The following is a 27848-nucleotide window of genomic DNA, read 5'->3' as shown; positions in this document are numbered from 1 at the left end:
TTAAAAACAACTATAATTGATTATTAACGATTTAAATAAATGGTAATAATAAATAATTAAGCTGGTTTCATAATTTTGTGATTGATTTAAATAAATTAATTAAATATAAACAAGATAAATATGTTCTAGTTTAATGTAAATAGAATAATTATTTTTTTGGATAGTGATTGACGGCCACTGAACAAATACGACTTCTCTGTAATACTTAGATGTATGATGGGATGTTATGATTGCAGGGGCAATGAGCTCTGCTTACATTATATCGTTTGTAAAAAAAAAATTGTCGTGTCTGGCAGAATCTCGGGGGGCAAGCCAGTCTGTTAATATACATATTATTTTCAATACGTGTTTGCAACTGTTTCTGACACTCCACACTGTAAATAATTTAGGTGATTTACAAATAACTGCCTGTTTGACTTACAGTTCATTAACCCTTGAAAAGAAACTGGCAAACCTTATCCAACTCTTCTTCACCTACTGCGGATGCTTAGCCACAGGATGAATTAATCTTTTATCGCATGCTCCGTGTTTTATCAATATTGCATTTACTGCAACATTCTCGGCCAATGCCTTCTGAATAATGTATTGCAGCGAACGATGTTTTTTTTTTTTTTTCGCTTTGTGCCTTTCTGCCTTTGCCTTTCACTGTACCAAAGATATTTCCAATTATACAGAAGTCGTAACAAATGAACATTCCTCACTAAGCTACAGTTATTTGAATTATTTTAATGAATTAATGATATGGTGCAAATATGCATGATTATATGTTGTGGATAATGAATTCTGTGTGCAGTAATAAATATATGTTGTGGATAATGAATTCTGTGTGCAGTAATAAATATATGTTGTGGATAATGAATTCTGTGTGCAGTATTATGCATTTATGTTGTATGCGTATATGAAGCATGGCATATGTTGTTTTTTAACATGCAAATTTAATAACTGGATTTGTCCCTGTGTGTGCTGATATTGCAAATTAAAAGTGTGGCGCCATGCATGACGTAGTTTATGCTGTTATGTTGTTCATTGCAGCTTCTCAATCTCTTCGCTGCTGTCTGTGATATTTACCGTTTCATTCCTTATTTTCCTAAGTCTCTGCAAGTGGATGTGGCCACGTGATGAGTTCAACAAAGCGTCGTGCGGTAAATAAATTTTTATTTATTTCCTGTAAATGTGGGTGAGTAAAGAAAGGATTCACTTGTAATTTGTTCACTTCAAACACCGCTATGAGGAGGAGTTCTGATTAAGGGGATGCAGAAAACATAGTTGAATTAGCTAATAACACCAGAAATATATACTTCTCAAAAATGAAATACCCTGTAATGTTTTCAGTATAGACTGAATCCTAGTCTCAGAATTCTCTGTTGTGACAAATGTAAGACCTAAAATTTTGTATTTTGTCCATCTGGAGTTTCATTGGCTAATACTGGTTCTTTCCGCATTCCCTTTAAAAATACTGGATATGTTCAGCATTGAAATGCAGATCTCAAGATGCTTCTCAGTTGGTCTTCTTAATTGACACTCATGTATTTTACTAAACTTGTCATCATAAAAAAGTTTTTATTAAATCCCAAAATTTCCACCTCGCTTCTGAAATGCACGTAACATTAGAAATGTTCATATTTACACTTTTTTCCTTTCTATTAGTTTCATGATTCACCAAAACACTGCATAAATCTTTTCCCAGTATTCTGAAATATTTATTCATTCATATTCTCCTCATCTCTTCGTCCTATCCGTTCTCCCCGACCCTTCTCCCTTCTTTTTCTCTTTCTAATTGTCTATACTTGTCTTGCAATCTATTTCTCTGTGCAACTTCATATATCCCTTATTGTTTCTTTTTTCTCAGTCTCTTTCTATCTTTATATATCTCTTGTCTTCTCTCTCTTTCTTTCTTGTCAGTTTTAGTCTGTCATTCTTTTTAATTCTTTTTCTCTGTATATCTATCCATCTATCTATCTGTTTCTGTCTGTGTTTAGCTCACTCATTCTCCGCTCCTGCCGGCGTATAATTTTGTCTTTCCCTCTCAGGCTATTTCTCTACCATTTCCATTCTTCTCTTGTTATCCTTCCTTATTTCACCCCCCCCCCCGTTCATTTTTAAATTTTTTTCTTTTTTTCTAAGATTGTTATAATGATTTTAATAATCAGTGTTTTGTGAAATATGGATATCTGATACAATTTTTTTACAGACTGGGCTGAAAGCATCCCCCCCCTCCGCAACACACACACACAGCCAAAGTATGCATTTAATGCTTTTTATAGTATTTAATTTTTGGTATGATCTGATACTTAAACGTTTTGTACATCATACATACGTAACTGAACATTTTGAAATGGTGCACGATTACACTTTCCTTATCTTTACTTTCAGTCAAAGTAAAATGAAATATTTGCGCCACTTTTCAGCCCCCCTCTCCACCGAGTCTAATTAAAGACTACTTCTGTTCCTTATGCTGCACCTGGCTGGTGCAGCATAAGCCTCAGGCTTCCTTGCACTATATAGCTAATAATAATAATAATGATAATAATAATAATAACCTTAAATCTGCCTTTGTAATAATACTATGTAAAAAATCAAAAAATTTGCCGACATTTCTTGGACGATATCGACACCAGAGGTCACCACTCTGACTAAGCAGATCTGATCTTGAAAGAAGTAATTGTCTTTTCGAATTGTCTAACTTTATATTCTTAACTTGGTTTCTTTAGCTACCATTTAGGGTTATTACATGATGCTCGTCAGAATTGAAGTGCGGGATTCTCATCGTGTTATTACAGTAATTGGATTTCCTGTCCAGCTGATATTCCTCCGAACCACTTTTCCTCAGCTCCAGTTTATTTATTTATTCTTACTAGATGTAGTTTCATTGTTGATCGTATAAGGAACACGGCAGCGAAACCAAAAGTGATCTAGTATTGCACGAAAGATGGAAGAGCATTATTTGTTTCAAACTCAGCATGAAATCTCCAGAGAATTTCAATTACTGTGTCCACAGATATTAGAGTTAATCCATCATCTTGCCAGCCATGAACTTTTCTTAATCGAACTCCTCTGGAACACATCAAACCACAATTCCGTGCTTGTCATTCTTTTATATCCTTTAAGGAAGATTGATTCTAGCTGTCTTGCTACCTTCTCACGTATATAAATTCTGAAACCTCAAATATCAGTATTATTTGCTTTTAAATACCAATAAATGATACTTTTTTCTTTGTTAGTTTTTTCCCTCGATCTATCCCCGTTTCAATGTCTACTCAAGTAATAAATACAAATCAGAAACTGACTGTCACTTCGCTTTTTCCCCACAGTTACCATGACAACTCCTAGTTTGACCTGCCACATTATTTCACCGCTGTTCTTCAGTGTTTTCACAAAATGCAATACAAATATGAAATAAGTTCGGGTAATGAGATTTATCTTCTGTTTGCTCAGGAGTTATTTTCCGCAAAGATGGTCCATCATTGATTTTCATCATGATCTAAAATACAAAACGGCTATCATGGGAGTATATTTACCATCCTAATATTCATATTTCGCATTATTAGAAAAAATTGCTTCCAACAACAAAATTTTCAGTTGACGAAACTGAAAATTTCAGTTTAATTTTTTGCAATCAGTTATGTAGAATTAAACTAACCAGTGTACTTAAGATATTATGAAGATTATTTTATAAACTACGATATTCACTGGATTTATTGTATGTCACACTAACTAAGTTTTGTGTAAAATAAATCTGGAACAACAAGTGATTAAGGTTATTGTCTTTTAAAACAATCCTAAATCACTTTGTAGCTCAGTAACATTTAATATTCGTGCATCTTCAGCGCGTAAGGTTCTCACATCGTAATATATGCAGGAGTTTAGCATCTGAACGATAACGGAGAGACTATATTTTGCTGTTACCTTGCCAACAGAGCACGAGCTGTCTGAAAGGAGATCCATAAACAATCCTTAGAAGCTCTAACAGTGTATGAAAATCTTTGTCGGGCACCATTTCATGAGCCAGTCTGCAGTGATAAGAAGTGAGAGTGCAAAACAATAAATTGTTTCCTTAACTAGGAAAGGTCAACAACAGCGCCCTCACTTGGTAAATAAGTGAAAGAGCTAGGGTCGTTGCAGTCATTTTTAATTAGTGGCATGGACCTCAGATCGAGATTCCAGGGTGTTGTGTCTGTAAATTATGTGTTGTTCCAAAGCTGGTTTGTCTATTGAAAGAAAGGAAACAAAACGAGAAAATGAAGATCTTCCGTTTGAGACTAGCTAAACTTATCTACGATTCAGAATATCTCAGTAAATTTCTCTTCATCTATAGTCAACTACAGAGTTGGTGATCGTCATTAAAGGGATTTTTCATGATTTTTTTTTTGCATTTGAACAAAAATTTCTTTCTCGCTATTACTGCATCACTTCCTTTCATGAATCAACGAATTAGTACAGAAGCAGAACCAACTTCTGTTTATTTAATTAATATTGAAGGCTTGCACGTGTTAACAGATGGCCGCTAACAATTGCTAAGGTCTGATAGATTACATACGTCGTTGTGTAACAGATAACGGTCGAAGGAAGACAGACCAAGCTATCAATTTCATTGCCCACAGCCTGGTTATATCTGTAACATCACACACACACACACACACACACACACACACACACACACACACACACACACACACACACACACACACACACACACACACACACACACACGTACGTTATCCAACTATAACAAAATGGATGGTTAGCAAGCCTAAGACGGTTATATGTGGTGTAACTTAATAAAAAAATAAATATCGATAGCCAATATTATATCTGTGTTTATGGGATTCATTCATATATAATGTTTTCTTTAATGTTACTATTATATTGTCAGTATTTGACATAAAGTAATTATTTTTATATTATTTCCTTTGCAGACCTTAAGCTCGATGGACTACATCCGAGAATTTGACATCCGACTTGAGAAGGAGATGTATTATGCCGGAGAAACTTTGACGGGTCATGTAATCTTGGACACGATAGAAAATTTCAAACTGAAAGGTTGGTGTCTATTGAACCTATCTAAGTTCTGTTTTATTTAACATTAATTCTGGTGTCTTCGAAATTGGCATTAGCAGTGGCAAATAATGCAAGAAAGCAAGCTTACACAGCATCAGCCAAAAAAAAAAAAAAAAAAACGACACCTCCCATTTCACCTGTTCATCCCCTCCAATAGTTTGGAGGGAATTAATAGGTTAAAACTAGTTCTTCCTTAAATCTATTTAAACTATCGACTTCCACAACAACAGATGGAAAATTGTTCCAACAACCCCCACCCCCCATTGGCTGAAGACAAATTTCGGCACATCTATTCACAACCATCCTTCCACAATTTGAATTTGTGCCCACTCAAGTGTGTGTGTGGTCTAAGCAAGAGGAAGAATTCCATCAGTAGTGAGTTTGCTCAAGCCATTCGAAGCCTTAAACACCTCACTCATATCAGTTTGCAGGTGCCTAGTTTCCAGACGATGCGACTTGCAGAACTGAAGCGTTTCTTGGTAAGAGCATCCCTTTGTTCCCATTACCAGTCTTGTTGCACTTCTTTATAATTGTTCCAGCAGATCTACATCCTTCCTAAAATGACACTTCAGACCTGTATGCAGTACTCACGATGTGGCCTGAGGTGATTGTCCCATTGCCTTATACAATGGGATAATCATCTCGTTATCCCTGCTAGCAAAATTCCTGTGTTGCTCAAAGAACTTCATATCTGATTGCACAATTGTCCCCAAGTCTTTTTCATTTTACACTGCCCTGAGTGTAGTACCACACAGTTGTTACTTTACTCTGCGATTGCGGTTCTTTGCATTTATCAATGTTACACTTCAATTGCCATTTCTCAACCCATCTATCTAACTTTTCTAGATCCTGTTGCAGAAGCATACTGTCAATACCATCCTTCCAACCTTTGTATCATCTCCAAATTTGGACATTAAGCCTGATATATCTTCATCAATATCATTGATAAATATAGAAAACAACAGTGAGCTCAACAACGAACTCTGAGGCACTGCACTCATAATGCAGTGTTAGGTTTACAGTGCACTCTTTTTTTTCAACAGGTCACTGTTGAAAAAAAAAAGCCGTGAATTAGGGTTGAATTTGAAAGTGTCTGCAATTCTGCTCAGACACGATAGGAGGGAGTATATGATGAGAGCCTTGTCGATCAATTCGGCCCTGGAAACATTGTGCAGGGCTCAAGGGGTAGAATTTTTTTCAGCCTGGGCTGTACTTGTTAACAGGAGAGACTGCTTCTACAGGGATGGGATACACTTAAATAGAAAAGGTGCAAGAATATTTGCTGATGCCATCGAGGCAGTTTTAGGTGGGTCCGAAAACTGCTAGCTTGGAGGGATACAAGGACTAATAGATTAACAGTAGCCACTGGCAGAGGTGAAAATGATTCTTGCACTGCTTCAATTGGAATGAGCAGCAGCCTGGAAAACAACATGCAGGGTATTTCAGAGACTGCTGGGAGTCATTGCGGTACAAGTAAACACATGGGTTGTGTTAGGGTAGCTAAGAATAGGAACTGGTGTATGTATACTCCTAACATTAGTGGCCTGTACCACCAATACCTCAAATTCATTAAATAAATTTGATGAATTTGAGGTATTGCTGAAAAGATCAAAGGCAGATATTGTTGGGACATCAGAGACGTGATGTCATACAGATATGAGGAATGCAGAACGGGAATTTGAGGAGTACAATGTGTACAGGAAGGATAGACAAGATAGGAAGGGAGGAGGGGTTATACTATTACTTAAGAAACACATAAAATCCAAGGAAGTGAAGCCAGTCGACATCGCTGGACAGTGCAGTGTCGAGTCAGTTTGGTGTGACATAAGCATTGGGAGATCAAAATTGAGAGTAGGAGTGTGCTATAGGCCTAATTTCTCTGATGAGTATAATAAGAAACTGTACAGGGAAATAGAGTGGGCCAGTAAATCAGAGAGTCTTATAATGGGGGATTTAATTTCCCAGATATTGACTGGAATTTGTGGGTTGGTCACTCACACACTAGCAAGGCTTTTGTGGATTTATTGGATGATTGTTTTCTACATCAGCATGTTCGGGAGGTAACTAGAGGAAGTAATACTCTTGATTTGATTATCAGTAGTGATTCTTCATGCATTAAGAATCTGCAGATAAAGGAACCACTAGGTGGCAGTGTTCACAGTGTGCTGAAGTGGGATTTAGTCAAAGAGGTAACTACCATCAGGGGTAAAGGGAAGGGTTTTTGCTTTCGTAAAGGCGACTACGATGGTCTGAGACAGTATTTAAATTCTATACGGTGGGACCAACTGATGATGTTACCAACAGCAAATTCAAAATGGGAAGCATTCAAAGAATTTATCTTGGAAGCTACTAGGCTCTACATACCAACTAAGAAATATTGTTCAAGGTTTAGACCTAAATGGATGTCAGATGAACTAATGAGACATATGGCAGAGAAGAAAAATGCATGGGATACATATAAATTAATGGATGACACGGAAGCCTATGATAGATATAAGCTGGTCTGTAACCCAGTTACAAAGGAGGTTAGGCAGGCGAAGGCAGATTACGAGAAATCTTTGGCAAAGGATGTAAAGAAAAACAGCAAAGAGTTCTTTACTTATGTAAACTCTCACAAGGAAGGGGATGAATCAGATTGGTCCACTTGATATCGATGGTTCAACTGTTGATGATCCTGCTCAGGTAGCTAACAAACTAAATGAATATTTTGCATCAACATTCACACATGAGGAGTTATTCAGCGAGGGGAATGCCAGAGGTGTATTCAACTCTGGCAGTAAACTAGATAATCTTGTAATAACTGAGAGTAAAGTGGAGGAGAAATTGTTGAAGATAAACACAAGAAAGGCACCTGGGGTGGATGGGATCTATCCAGTTATATTAAAGGAGGCAGCAAAGGAAGTAAGCAAACCCTTAGCCATAATTATGAGAGTTTCCTTGGACTCAGGGGAGGTACCCATGGACTGGAGATGTGCAAATGTGACCCCAATTGACAAAGGAGGATCAAAGGCTGACACAAGTAATTATAGACCTGTGAGTTTAACTTCTGTTCCAGGAAAATTAATGGAGGCACTGGTTAAAGATGCATTGCAGGATCATCTAGGCAAGACTGCAGCAATAATTCAGACACAGCATGGGTTTGTTAAGGGAAAGTCTTGCCTGACGAATTTGATTGGATACTATGATGCAGTCACAGAAGAACTGGCTGCAGGGAATAACTTTGATATTATATATTTGGATCTTAGAAAGGCTTTTAATACTGTTGCACATGGAAAACTGCTGCACAAATTGGAGCAGTGTGGCATTAGAGGCAAATTGCTGCTATGGATAAAGGGATGGTTGAGTGGGAGAAGACAGAGAGTGGTATTCAATGGAGATTGCTCATCGTGAACTAATATTATTAGTGGAGTCCCTTAGGGTTCAGTATTTATAAATGATATTGATGATGGTATATCAAGCTTAATGTCCAAGTTTGCAGACGATACGAAGGTTGGCAGGGTTGTTTAGGACACTAATGACAGTACGCTGCTGCAACAGGATCTAGAAAAGTTGAGCAGATGGGCTGAGAGGTGGCAAATGAAGTTTAACATTGACAAATGTAAAGTACTGCATATGGGAAGCGGCAACCCCCAGAGTGACGTATCAACTCTGTGGTACTACACTGACAGTGGTAGAGAATGAAAAGGATCTGGGGGTAATTGTGCAGGCAGATATGAAGTTCTCTGAGCAGTGCAGACGGTCTGCAAGAGTGGCTCATAGTGTCTTGTCAATGATATACAGGAAATTTTCTAACAGGGGTAAGGAGGTGAGTAGCCGAGTGGGCAGGAGCGGGAGTGCAGTAACACACGCTCTTTGAGTAGACCGGGGTTTAAGCCCCTGACTGCTGAATACGGTCGATCTGCCAACCCGCACTGGACCAGCGTGGCAGATTATGGTCCATTTCCCTCAGCATGAATTGTTGAGGAGGCTTCCATCCTGCAGTGGGTTGATAATGGCTGCACTTTACCTTTTTTTTTTATCCTCATATATAAGGCGATGGTCAGGCCACACCTTGAGTACTGTATACAGGTCTGGAGGCCTCATTTTAAGAAGGATGTAGGCTGTTGGAACGAGTACAGAGAATGGCAACAAGATTAGTGAATGTAACAAAGGGTTGCCCTTATGAAGAAAGGCTTAAGTTTTGCAAATTACAGTATCTGGAGACTAGCGATCAGATTACCTGCGAGGTGATCTGATTGAGGTGTATAAATGAATGGTTGGATCATGCTCAATACTGATGGGATTTTTCCTCTTGCTCAGAATAATCACCGGAGAGGGCATAAATTCAAATTGAGGAAAGACAGATGTAGGATAGATGTGCGGAAGTTTCCCTTTAGCCAGCGGGTGGTTGGTTGGTGGAACAGACTTCCATCCTTTGTTGTGGAAGTTGATAGCCTAAATAAATTTAAGGCTGAGCTGGACAGGTATTTCTTGCATCATATGTCTCTACTAATGCTAATATTAGTTCATGAAGAGCTATGTCCATTGATTACTACCGTCTGTCTTCTTTCACTCAACCATCCCTTTATCCATAGCAGCAACTTTTCCTTAATGCCACACTGCTCTAATTTGTACAGTGGTCTAATTCTGTATCAAAAGCTTTCCTGAAATCCAAGTACAGTTTATGATATCAAAATTATTTTTTGCGTCCAGTTCCTCTGTGAAAACATTGTAGTAACCGATCAAATTGGTCAAAGAAGATTTCTGCTTAACAAACCCATGCTCTGTTTGAAGTATAATTGCGGCCTTGTCTAGATGATCCTGCATTACTTCTTTTTCCAGTGACTCCATTATTTTCCTCTTATCAGAAGTTTAGCAAACATGTCTGTAATTACTTGTGCCACCCTTTGATCCCCTTTGTGAATTGGGGATACATTCGCACGTCTCCTCTCTGTGGGGACCTCCGCTGAATCCACGGATTCTCTGATAATTATGGCTAAGGGTTTACTTACTTCCTTCGCTGCCTCCCTTAATATAACTGGATACATCCCATCCACTCCAGGCGCATTTCTCATGTTTAACTTCAACAATTTCTCATCACTTTCCTCCTAATTATTATAAATTGATATAGTTCCCTGTTAGAGCTTTTCTTAAAGTTCTTCAACAATTTCTACTTCTTCCCGTATTCCCCTCCCTAAAGAATTCCTCATGTGTGAATATAGATGCAAAATACTCATTTTGTTAGCGATCTGATCAGAACCATCAACAATTCATTCTGTATCGAGTCAAACCTTCCATATCGAGTGGACCAATTTGATTCATCCTCTTGCTTCTAATTCTAGTGTTTACATAAATAAAGACGTCTTTACTGTTTTTCTTTGCATCATTCGTCAAAGATTACTCGTAATCAGCCTTCGCTTGCCTAACCTGCTTTGTGACATTAGACTAGTTCATATGTATTATAGGCTTCTGTGTCGCCTGAAAACTTATAGGCATCAAATTTATATGCATTCCATGCATTTTCCTTCTCGGCCACAAGTCTCATCAGTTCATATGATATCCATTTTGGCCTAAACTTGAAGAATATTTCTTATTTGATATGAAACACCTAGTAGCTTCTATGATTAATTCGTTGAATGCTTCTCATTTAGAATTTGCTGATGGTAACATCATTAGTTGGTCCGACTGTATAGAATTTAAAAACTGTCTCAGACCACCGTAGTCACCTTTACGAAAGCAAAAACCCTTCCCTTTACTCTTGATGGTTGTTACATCTTTAAGTCTTCGCAGGCCGACCGCTAGTTAGTACACCCGACCGAACCTATTGGTAACTCTCTAGGAGGCTTCTGGATCAGCTAGCGTATAATCGTGCTACCTCAACTCTGCCAGATAGTGACTGGAGGAAGTCCGAGTAGTGTGTATGCGGGGGGCATTGTCAGGGCCACGTTATGTCAAGGATCTGGGTATATTCTTGCCATGTGTACGCCATATCCAAAAATTTTATTACTTCATACAGCATGTCCCACCCACTTTTTCTTACTATTGAATACACCATGAATTGTCAAACTAATAGAGCAAGCTTATCTGCGAAAAGATCTAAACCTCCCAAACACTTCCTTGTTCATTTCACAAATATACGTGGTCTCAATTCTAATCTCAACGATGTCCATTTCCACTTGCAGTCTGCCAAACCCCATGTACTTTTTCTGACAGAATCTCAGTTATCGGTTGATTCAACTACTGCTCATCTCAGATGCCCAAATTATTCGCTGTATGATTCCTTTCGCCTCAAAGGTGGTACTTGTGCATTTACTCCTTTTCGATATTCCCTATCACAGACTTGGTAATTTGGAATCTCCTCTTTTCGATCTTCTCTTGCTTAAAATCTCTCTACCTCATTGTGTCAAATTCATCTGTTGTCTCTACCGTTCTCCCAACTCCACTAGTCACTTGGAGCTCTTTGACTTCGTCTCTTTGCAACTTGACTTTCTCCAGTCCAACTCTCCTAACAGTAAGGTAGTTTTCCTTGGTGATTTTAATGTTCACAATTCCAGCTGGCTTCCGTTTTCTAGTCGCACTGAACCAGCTGGTTGAGATGCTGAGGCTTTTGCAATTACTAATGACCTCGCACAGATTGTTCATTTACCTGCCAGAATACCGGACAGTCCTAATCATACAGCCAACACGCTTGATCTTTTTTCTCACAAACAACCCTTCTAAGTACACGGTCGAAGTGAGTGGTCCTTTAGTCACCTCAGATCACAACTTGGTGATTGTCTCTTCTCCAATGGAAGCTTTATCTCATAGCTTTTCCCAATCTCGTGTTGTTTGGCATTACAAGAATTCCAAATGGGATGACCTGCGAGATTTCTTTTCTTCTTTTCGTTAGTCGGATTACTGTTTCAAAACTTCTGAGGTCAACGTTTGCTCAGATCGTGTTAGTGAAATTATTCTTGTAGGAATGGAATCCTTTATCCCAAACTCCACTTTAAAATCTCGTCCTTTATCTAAACCTTGGTTTTCCAATTAATGTGCTAAGGCTGTTCAAGAGAAGAATGTTGCATATCGTAATTGGCTTGGTTCCAATTCTTCAGTTTCATTTTCTGCCTACACCAAAGCTCGCAACAATTGTAAAGCAGTTATTAATCACTCCAAACTAGATTTTGAACAGGCTAAGAATAGAAAACTTGTTTCTAGTCGTAATGATAACCGAGCATTCTGGTCTCTTGGCAGAGCTATCGGCCGCAACTCTTGCCCATTTCTGCTCCCACCTCTGTCAAAACCAGATGGTTCTGTTGTCACTTCAGCCAAGGATAAAGCTGACCTGCTAGCATCCCATTTTTCTTCCAACTCATGTATTAATGATCTTGGTAAAACACCTCCCACCATTCCCAATACGCTCCATTCAATGCCTCCTGTGGTCTACCGTCAAAAGAATGTCAGGATTTTGACGAAATTTGATGCTCAGAAAGCTCCAGGTCCTGATGGTATTACTCCACTTGTCCTCAAAACCTGTGCTCCTGAACTTACTCCTGTTCTTTGCCGCCTTTTTTTCACTTTCTTATTCTAAAGGTATTTTTCCTTCTGCTTGGAAATTTGCTCATATCCAGCCAGTTCCTAAAAAGGGTGAGAAGTCCCTCCCGTCCAATTATCGTCCCGTTGCAATTACTTCTACTCTTTCAAAAGTAATGGAGAAATGAATTAACCACCAACTCTTAAACTACTTAGAAACCTTCTGTCTGATCAACGATCGCCAGTATGGATTCCATCAGTGTCGATCCACTGGTGATATTCTGGCTTATGTTACCTATTTATGGACTAATTCGATGGAAAGGTTCGGTGAAACACAAGTAGTTGCTCTTGACATATCAAAGGCTTTTGATCGTGTTTGGCATAAAGGTCTTCTAAACAAGCTTCCATCTTATGGTTTGCAAACTGTTTTTTGTAATTGGGTATCCAGTTTTCTCTCTGATCGCTCACTGAGGGTGATGGTAGATGGCCTTCTGTCTTCTAACTTCTCCACTAATGCTGGTGTCCCCCGCAAAATTCAGTTCTTTCCCCCACTCTTTTCCTCTTATATATTAATGACCTTATTCCATTGACTGGAAATCCTATCCATAGTTTTGTCAATGATAGCACATTGCATTTCACTTTCCAATTTGAGAAATCTTGCCCTGCTCAATCAGCTTCAACTTCTCGAATATCTGCTACCAATTCCTTAACTGCCGATCTCCAGGTAATTCTCCAGTGGGGCAAAGACAACTTAGTTGATTTCAATCCTTCTAAAACTCAGTCTTGTCTTATATCTCGCAAAAAGGATTCTTCTATGCATATCTTTGGTGACACTCCGAATTCTAGGAAGTTGATATATCTCTTTTGGGGATTAACCTGACTTCTAATCTCTCTTGGAAAAAGCCCATTACAAATATTGCTTCCTCTGCATCTAAAAAACTTGGTTTTCTCTTTCGCTCTCGGCGTTACTTTTCTTCCAAACAGCCATAGAATATTGGTCCCACATCTGGGACCATAAACTACCATAGAATATTGGTCCCACATCTGGGGCGGTGGCCGCAAAACCCCTCCCATGCTTCTAGATTCCATTCAGAAGAGGGCAGTTAGGTTAATTAATGACTCCTCTCTAACAGAGTCCCTCCACTCTCTGTCTCATAGACGTACTGTTTCTGCTGCATGCGTTTTGAGGCGCCTCCGTAGCCAGGTGGGCAGGAGCAGCAGTGCGTAGCACACGCTTCTTGATTAGAGCGGGGTTCGAGCCCGTGACCACCAAATACGGAGGATGCGGAAAGGTCAGGGAATGACCACCGCATATCCCCGGAGCAATATGGCCTTAGTTGCTAATGCTCCTAAAAAAAAAAAAAAAAAAAAAAAAAAAGCATGCCTTTTCTACAGATACTTCCATGGGCACTGTTCTTCTATAATTCCCGCTCTCTCTTTCAAAACAGTCCGAACACGTGCCGCCACTAGCCAACATCCATTTACTGTCCAACTTCAAACTCACAGACCCAACTTTTCATCTTCCTCGTTTATTCATTCAAGTGCCGTTTTCTGGAACAACCTTCCTTCACACGTGTTTCCTGAAAATTACAGTCTATAGATGTTCAAGTCTAATGTCAACAAATATCTTCTCTCGTCTTTCCAACCTCCAACCTCCAACCCAAGCACGGTACTTAGTACCGTGCTTGGGTTGGAGGTTCTAATACTTCTGATGTTTGGAGGTTCTAATACTTCTCATGTTCGGAGGTTCTAATACTTCTCGTGTTTGGAGTTTTCATAAAAAAAAGAAGTAAATCCAACATCTGGTCACTGCCACCTAGTAGGTCTTTTATCTACAGATTCTTAATGCATGAATAATCACTGCTGATAATCAGATCAAGAGTATTGCTCCCTCTGGTTGCCTTTCGAACATGCTGCTGTAGAAAACAGTCATCCAATAAATCCACAAAAGTCTTGCTAGCGTGCGAGTGACCAAGCCACAAGTTCCGTCAATATCTGGGAAGTTAAAATCCCCCATTATAAAACATTCTGATTTACTGGCCCGCTCTGTTTCTCTGCACAATTGTTCGTTGTACTCATTACAGTCATTAGGCCTATAACACACTTCTACTCTCATTTTTGCTTCTCCAGTGTTTATGTCACACCAAACTGACTCAACATTGCACTGTCCACCCATGTCAACTGGCTGCACTTCCTTAGATTTTATGTGTTTCGTAACTAACAGCATAACCCCTCCTCCCTTCATATCCTGTCCGTCCTTTCTGTTCACATTGTACTCCTCAAATTCCAATTCTGCATTCCTTGTATCTGTATGACACCACGTCTCTGATATTCCAACAGTATCCGCTTTTGATGTCCTGACCAGCACTTCAAATTCATCAAATGTATTTACTGTACTCCTAGCATTGTTTCATGGTGACTCACAGCAGTCCTTGAAATTACCAACACTTTGTTTTCAAGGCTGCTGCTCATTCCAACAGAAGCAGTGCAAGAATCACTTTCATCCCTGTCTGAAGCTATTGTTAATCTCTTATTCTGTGTATTCCCCCAGTTTTCCAACCCACCTAACACTGCCTTGATAGCATCAGTAAATATTCTTGCACCCAGATCAGAAAAACAAATGCTATCTGATTTTAGTTAAAATAAAAAAAAACCTGCAACTTATGAACTTTTTGTTTAATTCTAATTTTTCCCGAACTGTTTGTCAGAAGAACGTTTTTTTTTTTCTATTTTTTTACAAAATGTTATATAAAAATAGCTCGCATTTTAGAGTTTTCTGTTTTCTTTCGAAAAGTTTCCTACCCAATCTCTTCGCCCAAATAAGGGATTAGGATATGTTCCCCAGTTGCACATGGCTCCCTTATCGCTAATACACAGCTGTCATCTTGAGAGTGTGCCCATATTTCTTTCCACACACGTCCATTACTGTACCACGCCCTCTGTATGACTCTTCGTGGCTAAAGGCGGCCGGATTTGTGCCAAAAGCGCGAAATGACTGATGGGTCCATTTATGGAGGGTTAGGTGTGAAAGCAGCAGTGGGCGTTCCAGGTAGCTGCCACAATATCGCTGGAAACACAGGGTGGAACGAACCTAGAAGACTCAATGAGGTCATGACCGTAATGTCCCTACTTACAACGGTAACGGAAGACAATGCACTGGTACATAAAAAGAAAAATATTTTTTCTGCACGCGCTGTGAAATATTTTATGCCCTACTAAAAATTCCATTTTTATTCTGGGAAAGGACTTCGTGTGATAAATACTAAGAAAAGAGGGCTAACCTCGCCAAAGAATTTACTTTGAGACTCGATGAGAAGTCAGAATAACGCAGCAATTGATTCTAGTCGAAAGGCACGCGAACTAAAATGGTTAATATTATTTATTATTCTATATTTGTTATTCTATATTTCTATGTACTTTTTATTAACCGATTTGTTCGAAATGTTTCATCCCGTATTAATATTGTAGGGCTGCTTCTTATAAAGAGATAAATCGGCAGAAATGGAATTCTTGGATCATTTAGGTATTCTATGAGTAAAATATACAACAGAAATATGAAATGAGGTTTGGCTATTTCTCATGGACAATCATTTTATTCTGCCCAACGATGTAAACGGTTAGCTGATAGACTTCTATGGTTTAGGTTTATTATTAATTTACTTTCTGCATCCATTTCTGTTTAAAAAGACTTTGTCTATTCTTTACACAATACACAGGAAACAAACTACATGTTTGATTTTCTCGTATGTAAAGACGTTCTAAGAAACATTGAACCGGTCATTGCCTCCCTCTGGTGACGTATAATTAAAGTGCATAGAATCATGCCCATGAAATTTCAACGTGAAATTTCATGGGCATCATCCATGAAATTAAAACTGTTGAATTTTAACTTTCTGTGCTGGATTATTCAGAGTGATACGTAACATGATTTGAAAATGTTTTAAACGCGTTTCTTATATAATAGGAAGACCGGATCCAAATGTACAATTTGTGTGTGTGTGTGTGTGTGTGTGTGTGTGTGTGTGTGTGTGTGTTATATGCCAGAGCAACTAAGGCTATGAGGCAACGGTATATTGTGTCCTCAAATTTCATGTATTTTGGCCTATTTGCATGTTTTCTGACAAAAAAAAACCTAGTTTCCTGGAACGAAAACCATGCACACCTCACCTAAGACCGACTAACTCAGCCACGTGAAAAAAGGCCTATAACAATTCTTCGCATAATTGACGACCCAGGCTTTTTCACCTGGCGTAAAGAGCACGCTGATTATATCCACCGTGCTACGCGCGAGTGCGCTTTTTTGTATTTATTTCTGTGAGGGAGAGTTAGTAAGCCACAGAGTGAGGGGAAAAAAAAGAAAGAAGCAGAAAACGGACCTGAAGAAAGCATTTATTTTTCAATGTAATCGAAAAAAAAAAATAATACGCTTCGAATGGCGAAACTACCATACCCCCAGGTTTACTGCCTCCTCAGGAAGACTCTGTGGTATTCTCATCCACACAATGCACGTTGTGTCACACTCCTGAAACATATTTTAACTCCTATCATCACCCTCTTGTTTCACAAATTTTACTGCCTCCACGCAAAGAAACTGTCCATAAGTCGTGTGAATCTGTTTATAAGCGGAGAAAAACGCCCACAATCGTCTTCCCAAATTTTCTAAATACTGAAAAATGCCTTATGGCTGCTACACTCATTCCTTGGCATGTCCTCGAAGTGGTGAGGTCACGCTTGCAACAACCATTCTTACGAACTAGATTAATACTGTTGTAAACTTTTCCGCCTCCAAGAACGTTAAAATCAACCCCCACTCGAAGACCTCAGGCTGTGGTCTTTGTTCCATGTGGCTTTTACAATCAAATTTTAGAAGGAGACAAACGATGTTGGTGATCGAATTTTGTACTCAAAAGCATGGGCCCATTTCAACAGACAAAAAATCAGGGATTGCTAATTTCTTCAATGCTCTGCTTCATACGCGAAAAATTCCTTATCGTCTTGGTGCTTTAGCGACCAAATCCTTATTGATCCTGACCAATGGATAGACCACATTACGAGATTTCAACCGTCAAGTGTGCTTTCCCCCAAAACTTGACATGCCAGATCATATGTCTTATCTGTATATCCTTCACTGCTATGATTTCACCTCAACTTATAAAAGCTATCAATATGCAAGAGCTGATAATGTTCTCCAATTCATCGTTAAGTGCCTTAGCCCTTTTATTATTAAACCATGCTCTCTATCTACAATGACATCCTGAACACCCGCTCCTTTCCAGTTGATTGGAACAGCTATACTGTCAGGCCTACACCAAAAATCCGTAACCCATCGCTAATTAAACATTACCGCCCAGTTCTAACTCCTCAACACTTATGAAGTTATTGGAAAAAATGCTGCTACCAGTCCTCACCCAACAAATACTGGCAGAAAAGCCTCCAGATTCACTTTGCTCTCTCACAGCGATCGACGACTACAAATCTCCCCGCAACTACAAATGCCATAATAGCAGCGTTCGAAAGCAATTACGAACTTGCCATAACTGACATAGATATTGACTCTTCGTTTGATGCTGTGAATGTCCCTTCTCGTTTGTGGCTTTTACAATCATATTATAACATCAAGGGAGACATGCTGTGCTTTATATCTGCTCTCTCCGTAAGAGGTTGTTGCGATTTGACATTGGAGGACTTTATCGCTGGAGTACCATGGGGGTATCCTCTCTGGATTGTTGTGCACAACAATTATTGCCCCACTGGTGCGGAATAACCAAAAAATCATCTCCTACGCAGATGACCTTAAGATTCTTACCCCATTCGGGATTTGTCCCAACCTCATCACGACCACTAACCACATTAATAATAGGCTTTTGGAAATCGCATCCTTTCTGCAGCACTTTGGCCTGACGATCAATCCCGGGAAGACCAAGATAATGATGTTCTCTCTGAAGACCAATCCTTCTGTGATTGCTCCCACTTTTGGTAACATTCAAATCCCTGTTGTTACTTCACATTCTGATTTAGGTGTAATGTTTGACCCTAAAATCCGTTTTAATACGCAGCTGTATAAACTCGCCTCACGGGTTCGAGTCTTCGTTGGGCAACAAAACAAAATCTGTTGCACATTAAAGATCCCAAAATAATCAGGAAATACATCAGAACGATTATATACTCACCATTACTGTACCCATCGGAAGTCTGAGCCTCAGCCACCTAAACGACTAAAAAGCCTCTCACTGCATCTGAATATTGGATACCCAAATGGGCCAATTGAAAATCCAATCTTCCGCCACAAGCTAGAACTACAGCATTATCAAATGCTATGGGGGGGAGGGGGTTCCTCGTCTCTCCGAGCTTATTGATTCACGGAGGTTGGTCATCACAGTGAAAATGGTTGCGGGACTTATCTCCGAGCCATCCATTTGGGATACATGCTGCTGGAGAATCCCGATCTCTGCCTTGCGAACTACTCCAAGTCGACCACCAGGAATTTGAGACTGTTTCTGACAGATCGATTCCTCCCTTTTCAGATGCTCTCCCAGGTCTACAAACTTGATGCTGATATTAACAAATTCGCAAATGATAAAAGTTAGTACAGAAAGAAGGTGCTTTCCGTGCAATTTTTAGTTTACTTCACTTTGTATGCCTTGGCATTGTTAACCCTGGCATGCGTGCCATGACGGGTCGGTTCTAAATATCGCAACCATAGAACCTCTCCGCCATTGCTAAATCTACCATAACTTCCTGTGGTTGATTTAGATATTCAAGAGCACGAGTGGGTCCTTTCGTGAATCTTGCCGGGAGGGCCAGAATTTGTAGTTTCGCTGCGGTTCACTTATCTCATCGCCTTGTCATCATCTGGAAATCTTCCGGGTAGAAAGACGTCAGTTGCTGTTGTAATTAGCGATTTACACCATTTTTAACAACTGCATTGCCAGAATTGGAATCATGGGGCGAATTGTTGGTCTACTAATTTCAACTGAAATTCACGTGTGCATAAATGCAATGGAAGCAGTCTGATTCATTCCCAGCAGAGAAGGTGATGCTGTTTTCTGGGACTGTCATGGAATTCTTGATTATTTTTTTTCAAAAGCCTGGGAATGAATGCTGCATTGTACTGCACACTTCTGAAAGCATAGGGACTCCAGTTCTTTCAGCTTTTTCAGTTTGTCATTTTTATTAGCAAATTTTTAGGAATGCGGAATCTCTAAAGTCTGAGAAACGTTTTGGCCTATGGATATGTAAAATACTGCTGTTTCATGATAACGCAAGGCTTCAGCACGTGCAACGAAAGAGGCCATTGATTGTTTGTGGTAGGAATTTCTTGGTCATCCTCTCCACATTCCTGACCTCACCTTTCGCGATTTCCACTTCTTTAATTCACTTAAACAATAGCTTGGTGGTAAATGTTTTTCCTGGATACAGAGATTGCAAATTATGTACTTCGCTGGTTATGACAGCAACCGGCGTATTTCTGAGCAGCGGGTTTCCAGAATTTGATAACACGATGGGACAGGTCTATAAATGAAGTAATTTTGGCGGTTACGTTGAAAAATAAATGCTATGTTCAGGTTAGTTCCCAACTTGCTTCCTTTTTAAAATTACTTTGTGTGACTTGCTTACTGACTGTCCCTCCTGTTTCTCAAATGTAGAACCGTACATTTAGTAGTATTAAAACGTAACTGCCATTTCTCCGACTATCCACAAAGCCTCTCAAAATCATTCTAAAGCAGCTCAGCCTGATGAATTGTTAACCACCCTCCCGACAGTCATCTACAAATTAAATTTCAACACTGTACCGTTTATTCTATTCGTTATCATTCAAGAAGACCAAAAACAAGGGTGATCGAGCACCAAACCTTGAGAGATCCCACCTGGAAGAATCCTGACCCATTCTGAAAAATGACTGTCTGTAACAATCCTTCGCCTCCTCCCTACTGCAACCATCCCTCGATTCAGCTTAGGATACTGGCCATAATCCCAGTATGCGCCAGCTTTTAATCACCCACATGTGGGACTATGCAAAATGCATTGCAAAGGACATTGCCAAAACTGTTTCTAACGTCCAACTCTCGCGTGACCATTTATAGTAGTTTATCAGATTGATCAAATAAAATTTTCCCTTTGTTGTGATCCATTTTGGATATTACACCAGTCAAGATGACCCTGTAATGTCGTTGGCTATAGACCCCGTGGCCCTCCCCATCACTGAAAAAAAAATTGACCGATCTATAGTTACCTGAGACGTTGGAAGTTGGACTTCCCCAGTCCAAGGCGATCACGGCTGATTTCAGTGCTTACTTCATGATTAACAGTAATAGCTTCACTTACTCTTTCGAAGTCTCATTCAATATGAGTGTGTAAATACCATCGAACCTGGGCCTTAGGCACTTTCACGCTCAGTAGTTTTTCTGTCAGGCTTCCTTCGGCGATTCAAGGAGTAGTCGTTTTATAGGCAGTTCAAGTAAAAGTTCTAAATCCAAGTTGCTTCGCAGTGGGAATATACGACCACCGATTCCCGTTACCCACTCTATTCATATTGCTATTAGAATGGCATAAAGATATAAGGCAACTTATTCTTCATCTGCCAAAAAATTCCTCTCTTAAAAATTGCTTATTGAACTCCTTGAATGTAGCAATCTCCCCGCCTCGGCAACCCTTGCAGGCACCTTTAAACCGAATGGTCAATCGGAAGAGTGCAGTAATGCATACGCGTTTGAGTGGACCGTAGCTCTAGTCGCGTGACTGCTAAATACGGCTAACAATTGTATTTATTGTCAAAATAATTAATTGTAAAGTCCATTGAACCAGTAAATTGGACTTTCTGGTGTATAAACAAGAACATTTTTTCTTCAACGTTTTGCAACACACTCCCTGAAGGTAAACTTCATAAGGTATACGCCACTGTACTTCTCTAAGATATTGTAGTTGTGCCCTCTGGTTCTTGTTTCACTAACCGGTGAGAATAATTCTCCCTCATTCATTTTACTAAACCTCTCAGGGCCTTCTTCATGTCAGTCAAATCCCCCTCTTTAAGGTTTCTATTTGCTGAGCTCTGCAGACGACGTGTTCGAAGCCCCTCCTCTCAGGGATAATGCTTAGCGCTCTTCATCAATCTAGTCGCCTTATTTTGCACCTTCTCCAGCAATTCTATATCATCCTTTAGATACAGCTTCAGACCCGGATACAGTATTCTAAGTGTGGTCACACTATCGTTTTATAGAGGGACAATGATCTTCTCTCTAGTTGTAAAATTCAGATAAATCGCACAGAATATCTTTCTGTACCTTCATATGCTCTTCTCCACCTGCTTACACTGCATGTTGAACTTCGTGGCTTTCTGTGTCATAATACCGAAGTCTTTCTCATCCAGAACATTCTTTAATTCCTCTCCGCTAATCTATGAACTATTTTTGGGTTTCTGTTCCCCGAATGCAGTATTTTGCATTTGATGTAGCGTTAAACTTTAGCTGCCATTTTTCAGCCCATACTTGCATTTGGTCCAAATCCTTTTTAAGCAAGCCATAGCCTGTGTGTGAGCGTTAACTATCTTCCCAAGTTTTAATCGTCAGATAATTTTTACAGCCTTCCCTGTATTCTTTTACCAATATCATTTAAGGAGATAAGAAACAGGAGAGATCCGAGCACGGATCTCTATGGGACTCTACCTGCTTCTCCAGTCCCCTCTGAAGAATATACATATATGACCACCCTCTCTGTCTTCTGTCCTTCAACCCCTAATCCACTGATTGATCTTTCCCTTTATTTCAACCAGCTCTAATTTATAGAAAACCTCTCATGAGGAACTGATGAGAAGCCAACATGCTTCAAAACAGCTATTCTGGCAGTATCTTGGATCTGTAAAGTGTAAAATGTATTCGGGTCTAACGGCTCCACGGGTTCCCCCCATCTCCGCGTTGCTTTCATTGTGGGTGTAACAGTTCACTGCAAAGACCAGAGATTTTAAAAGTATATGGATATTGTATGAGTGTAGTGTTGTGTATCGTTGTTCTTCTGGCCATTTAGCCGCTAGAAAGCCGACCGGGCTAGCCGGATGGGTAAAGTGCCTGCCTGGTAACCCAAAGGTCGCGGGTTCGATTCCCGCCTCGGGCTTGGATCAAAGTACTGCAAAAACCTTGGGAGGTGCATTATGGCCACAGAAGCCTATGCGCCAACAACTACGAAAAAAGAAAAAAAAATTAGCCGCTAGACTCCTGCTGGGGGACCAACGTTGCTCACATTTGGCCTCGTGGAGACAGACCAGGTGCACAGTAGTTTGTAATTTTTACTCTGTCAGGCCCTGCCACCTAGTTTCCTGGGATTTCAGTGGCTAGGGCCTTAAAAAAATCACCCTAGGGATAAATACTAGGTTTTGTAAGGCCTAGAAGTTTGCATAGTTAGTTCAGTTTAGACATCGTTATAGTTTTACAGTGTGGGACATGTGCTGGCGTATAGATAGAGTGGGGGAAGACTGAAGGCTTGGGGAGTGAAAGGCAGAAGTGTGGGGACGATAGAGATGGCATCCCCAGATTGTCAGTGAGGTAGGCCCATGCCTCACCAGGAGAAGAACGGGAAGGCGGAAGGGGAGGGGAAAGATAGAACCACACAAGGGAGTGCAGTCAGGAAGGCCAATTTGGCCATACAGCAACGCTGCTTCACTCTTTTGCCACCGTGTTATTCCTATCCGGGTCACCATAATTTGGGAGTCACTCATGGGACCAGATTCCTGTCCAGTGTGGTCAAGGCCATATAGACTTTTGTTGCACTTGAGGTGCGGTCTCATCTATTTGAAATGGAGTCATCTTCATCTGTGTGGACGTATTGTGGTAGGTGAGACCTAGGAGTTTCTTTGTCCTCATGCTGGTGTTCCCCCATCTGGTTGTCACTCGAGAGTGGATGGAGGTCAGAATTGTGATATTGCTCAGTGAAAGACAAAGTTCAGTGAGGGTCAGTCTTGTGGTCGCTCGTGGGACCTTTTCCGTTCAGTTCACTAGTGTTTTGTCACTGGGGTGGGTGCACTTTAATCTTTAGTCTTTGGGTTTGTAGTTCTGATTTGTGGTTCCCTGCATCATCAGGTAGCAGCTTATGTCGGCGTCATGATTCTATCCCCTTTAGTTAACTGTGTCCGTCCGTGAGCTGGTAGCACGTTCTGCGTGTTGTTTTATGGGACCGCTCGCTGTCTTCTTCTTGCAAATAGTTTTTGTGCATATTTGCTGAAGGTTTTGTATTCATCCTCGGATTCAAGGAGTTGGTATTCCCGGTTTTTAGGCAAGTACATAATTTGCGTAATAAGTATACATCTTAGGTCTTCGTATAATGTGCATTCGTACATCAAGTGTTTCCATGATTCTTCTTCGCCGCAGGTGCATGCCCCATCTTCAATTATCCCAAGCGCTGTAAATTTGGCCTTTATCAATCCGTGCCCCGTCAGCAAGAAGGTTGCATTTAGCCCTGGGGAAAACCTGGGGGGGGGCTAATTGGGATACATTCTGTCAACGTGCGGTATGAATTTTTTCGTTACTTCTCCCTTTGTAGATGCGGCCCAACGGTTCTGCCACACGTGCTGCAAATGCGTCAACAGTCGCTTCTTTTCTGTACTTGTATTGCAAGCATTTGCCGGGTTTGTGGTATATCCAATCAGGTTTGTAGTTTTCCCTTTGGAAAGGTGGTATAACATATCGCAGCGTACGACCTCCAGGTCCAGCGGCAGGGCCCCAGCCAGGACGTGCAAGGAGTGGGTGCTCACTGTTCTGCAGGCTCTTGTTATGATAAGGATTATGGTTCGCTGTATAGTGTCGAGAAGTTTTCTATTAACCACTGTGATTACCTTCCTGTACCAGATGGGTGCTCCGTAGATGAACACAGGGATGAAAACCGGCTTGTAGTACAGAGACAGGGTGCGTCGTTTTAGTCCCCAATCTCGCCTTGACACCCTGGCAATCCTGGCCGCGTATTTCCTTATTTTTTCTTTTAAGTATAGGAGGTGCAGTTTAAAGCATAGGTTGTTGTCTATGATAAGTCTGAGATATTTCACTTGCTTCATCAGTTTTATCGTGTTCCATTGGAGCTTAATTTGGAGTGGTCTTCTGATATCAAGAGTGCCCTTCAGTAGGATTGTCTCGGATCTAAGTAAAGTGTGTTTGGGGTCAGACGGCACCAGGGGTTTCCCCCATCTCCTCGTAATTTACATTGTCGTGTGATACAATACGCTGTAAAGGCCAGAGATTTAAAAGTGTATGGATATTGTACATTAATAGTGTAGTGTACCGTTGTTCTTCTGGCCATTTAGCCGCCAGGCTTCTACTGAGGCCAGACGTTGCCCACACTTCGCCCCGTGGAGGCAGACCAGGTACACCAATATTTTAAATAAGTACTCTGGCAGGTCCTGCCACCTACTTTCCTGAGATTTCAGTGGCTAGGACCTATAAAAAAAAAATTATATAAATAAAAAGAATTAAAAATAAAAATAACTAAAGTAAAAATAAAAAATTTGAGGGGTGATCGCGTGGTGGTTGTGCTAGAATTGTGAGGCCGAAAATTGTGGGCGAATCTAATTTAGCTGTAATTAAGTTTGAATGTGTGGGGCTTTCGCTTGCATGCAGATAGAGTGGGAGGGAGACTGAAGGCTGGAGGGGCGACAGACATAAGATGGAGTCGATAGGGAGGGAGGTGACTCCAAGATTTGGTGGGGCATACCCATGCCCCACCAGAAGGGAAAGTGTGGGTGGCAAGGGGGAAGGAGACAGAGGGACCGGCACCTCCCCCCCCGGCCAGGGAAAGGGAAGAAAAGTGGGCCAGGCAAGGGTGCCGGGTCAGATCGCCAATAAGGCTAGTGTGCAGAGAGGCTCTGCAGTTTCTTCAGTCGGTGGAATGTCATTTCTGGGACGTTGTCCCGTCCGAGGTTTCCAAAAGTCCAGTTTATTTTGTAGCCATTCATTGGTTAGGATCCCATCCGAGGTTATTTAGTCCAGTCAGTTTGGATGTGCACTTGTGATTTTATTTTGGTCCTTCTGCCATGAAGTCGGATCGCTGCGGGTTTGATTTGTTCTGGTGGTCCTTAGTGGTGTCAAATTGTTTTTCAGATTATGGGCAGCTTTGATGGGTACTTGCAATCTCTTCATTGCGGTGGTTGCGGCTGAGGTAAGGTCCGTCTTCTGCTGAAGAGGCTCTGAGCGAATTTTGTTAGCGCTTTGTAGCTGTCTTCTTTTTCTAGGATGAGGTGTGCCTAGTTTTGCAGTGTGAATCGAATTTCAGCGATGAGCCGGCAGCGTAGATCTGATTTATTTATTTATTAAATCAGTTTATTTCCCAAGAAACCTTGGGTCACCCTGGGACGGCTCTGTGCCAGAAGGGTGTGAATATTTACAGACTAAGGTGCGAGGAACACATGTACAACAAACAAGAGTACATGCGTGCTCGACCCGAGACATTTACAGGATTAAATATACAATAATATACAAAATATACAGTAATATACAAAATATATATAAAAAAAAAAAAAAAGTCTGTCATGCCCAGGAGCAGGGGAGTATTATAAGTTCATTATCTGGTAGCAGTTCTTGAGGATTTCCTTCCTGTAGGGCTTGTTTTCACAGAACCTATCAGGGTGGATCCTAAATTTATTGAAGATCCGAAGACAATTGGCTGGAAACAAGTTCCTCAGGGAATCAATGTTTGACAGCGTAAGACGTAGAGGGAGACAGGAGTCGGAGTGCTCCCCTCTTGCCCTCCTCGGGCCAGAGATTAATGTGGATACCGATGGAGCATCAATTCACCTCGTTATAAGCCGTGCAAGCGGCTTATACAGGTGACAGTGATACATGAGGTGCTCCTATGTTTCTGTTTGGCCGAAGTGGCAGAGAGGAGTGTCACTGACTCGGAAGCCTGATAACTTGTGTCTGGATGCACCGTGTCCGGTGAGTAGGTATGTGACCAGGAGTCCTGGAGAGAGAGCTAGTAGGGATATTTTGGATATACTGTCTGAATTGCCGCCACCAATTTCCGGGTTATTTCGCCTTTGATTGAATTTTCCGCGGGCTTGCCAGGTCTGTTGGAGATGCAGTGTGAGTCGCTTCTTTTCCATTTTAGGGTCATTGGCTAAGTCAATCGTGTAGTTCAGGCAGGTGGACGTTTTTCCTTTGCTGAGGTGGTGGAGGATTCTGCGACGAAGAACGATCTCTAGGTCCAGGGGGAGGGCACCCATAAGGACCTGCAGCGCGTGAGTGTAGTCTCGGATCTAAGTGTAAAGTGTAAAGTGTGTTTAGGGTCAAGCGGCACCAGGGGTTTCCCCCATCTCCGCGTAGTTTACATTGTGTGAACCAGTTGACTGGAAAAGCTAGAGATTTAAAAGTGTATGGACTTTGTATATGTGTGATGCCTTGTACCGTTGTTCATCTGGTCATTTAGCCGCCAGACCCCTACTGAGGCCCGACGTTGTCCCACTTTCGCCCCGTGGAGGCAGACCAGCTACTCACTAGTATATAGTTCACTCTGGCAGGTCAGGTCCTGCCACCTAATTTCCTGAGATTTCAGTGGCTAGGACCAAAAAAAAACATCGGGTACGCGTCGCGGGAAGCGCTAGGAGAAGTCCAAAATGTTGGGCAAAATTAATTTCGATTGGTGATTTTAGATTGCGTGTGGCGTGTTCACGTTGCTGTCAGATAGAGCGGGATGAAGGCTGAAGACTGGGGGGAAATATATAGAAATATGGAGCCGAAAGGGAAGGCAAGTCTCGGATCTATGAACATCGGGAACGACACCATTTCAAACGCTGTTTCGCATAAAACACTATTTCTCATTGGTAACTGTGATATTGGGCTTGGCCGCAGCTGTATAGCCTTGAACCGAAAGTGATTCTAGTGCGTATAGTCTTGGGTTGATGTACTAACTGATGTTTCTGTGGTGTACTTGTCGCTTGCACCTGATGTTTTCTGTAGAAGATACGCGCGAGACACAAACTTGCCCTCTGTGGTTCGTTGAACACATTCCGCGAGTTTGTCAGAGAATCCCGTCAATAAAAGGCATGTGTTCTGAAATGGTTTAGTAGAATTTGCTAATTCTTCTGGGAATTAGAATATTCCTGCAGTTTATAGGATAGACTATTCACCATAATCACGTATAAAACTCGGAAGAATACAAATCGAAAACCCAGTCATTGGCAATCATCCAAAATACATTAGGAAAGCGTGACATGGTTGTGTCATAAGTGGTATTTTCATACAAAGTTTCAATATAACTCGTAATGACAGAAAGTGACCCTCCCCTAAGTATCTCTGTGCACAAAAGAGGAAGAGGTAATGAGGCCT

General features: G+C 40.8%; 1 protein-coding gene across 1 annotated transcript in view; it reads left to right on the top strand.

The window, feature by feature from the left end:
• Nucleotides 1-1041: 1041 nt before the first annotated feature.
• Nucleotides 1042-27848, top strand: part of LOC150091656 (arrestin domain-containing protein 2-like) — a 149741-nt gene continuing 122934 nt past the window's right edge. Inside the window, exons 1-2 of the mRNA XM_090369152.1 lie at nt 1042-1142; nt 4917-5040. Coding sequence (XP_090225278.1) covers nt 1119-1142; nt 4917-5040 — 148 coding nt within the window. The 5' untranslated portion in view covers nt 1042-1118. The remainder of the gene's footprint in view (nt 1143-4916; nt 5041-27848) is intronic.

Source organism: Mastigoproctus giganteus, chromosome 1 (genome assembly GCF_048544385.1).
Source record: "Mastigoproctus giganteus isolate SK-2022 chromosome 1, ASM4854438v1, whole genome shotgun sequence".
Lineage (NCBI taxonomy): Eukaryota > Metazoa > Arthropoda > Arachnida > Uropygi > Thelyphonidae > Mastigoproctus > Mastigoproctus giganteus.
This window is presented reverse-complemented; position numbering and strand designations above follow the sequence as displayed.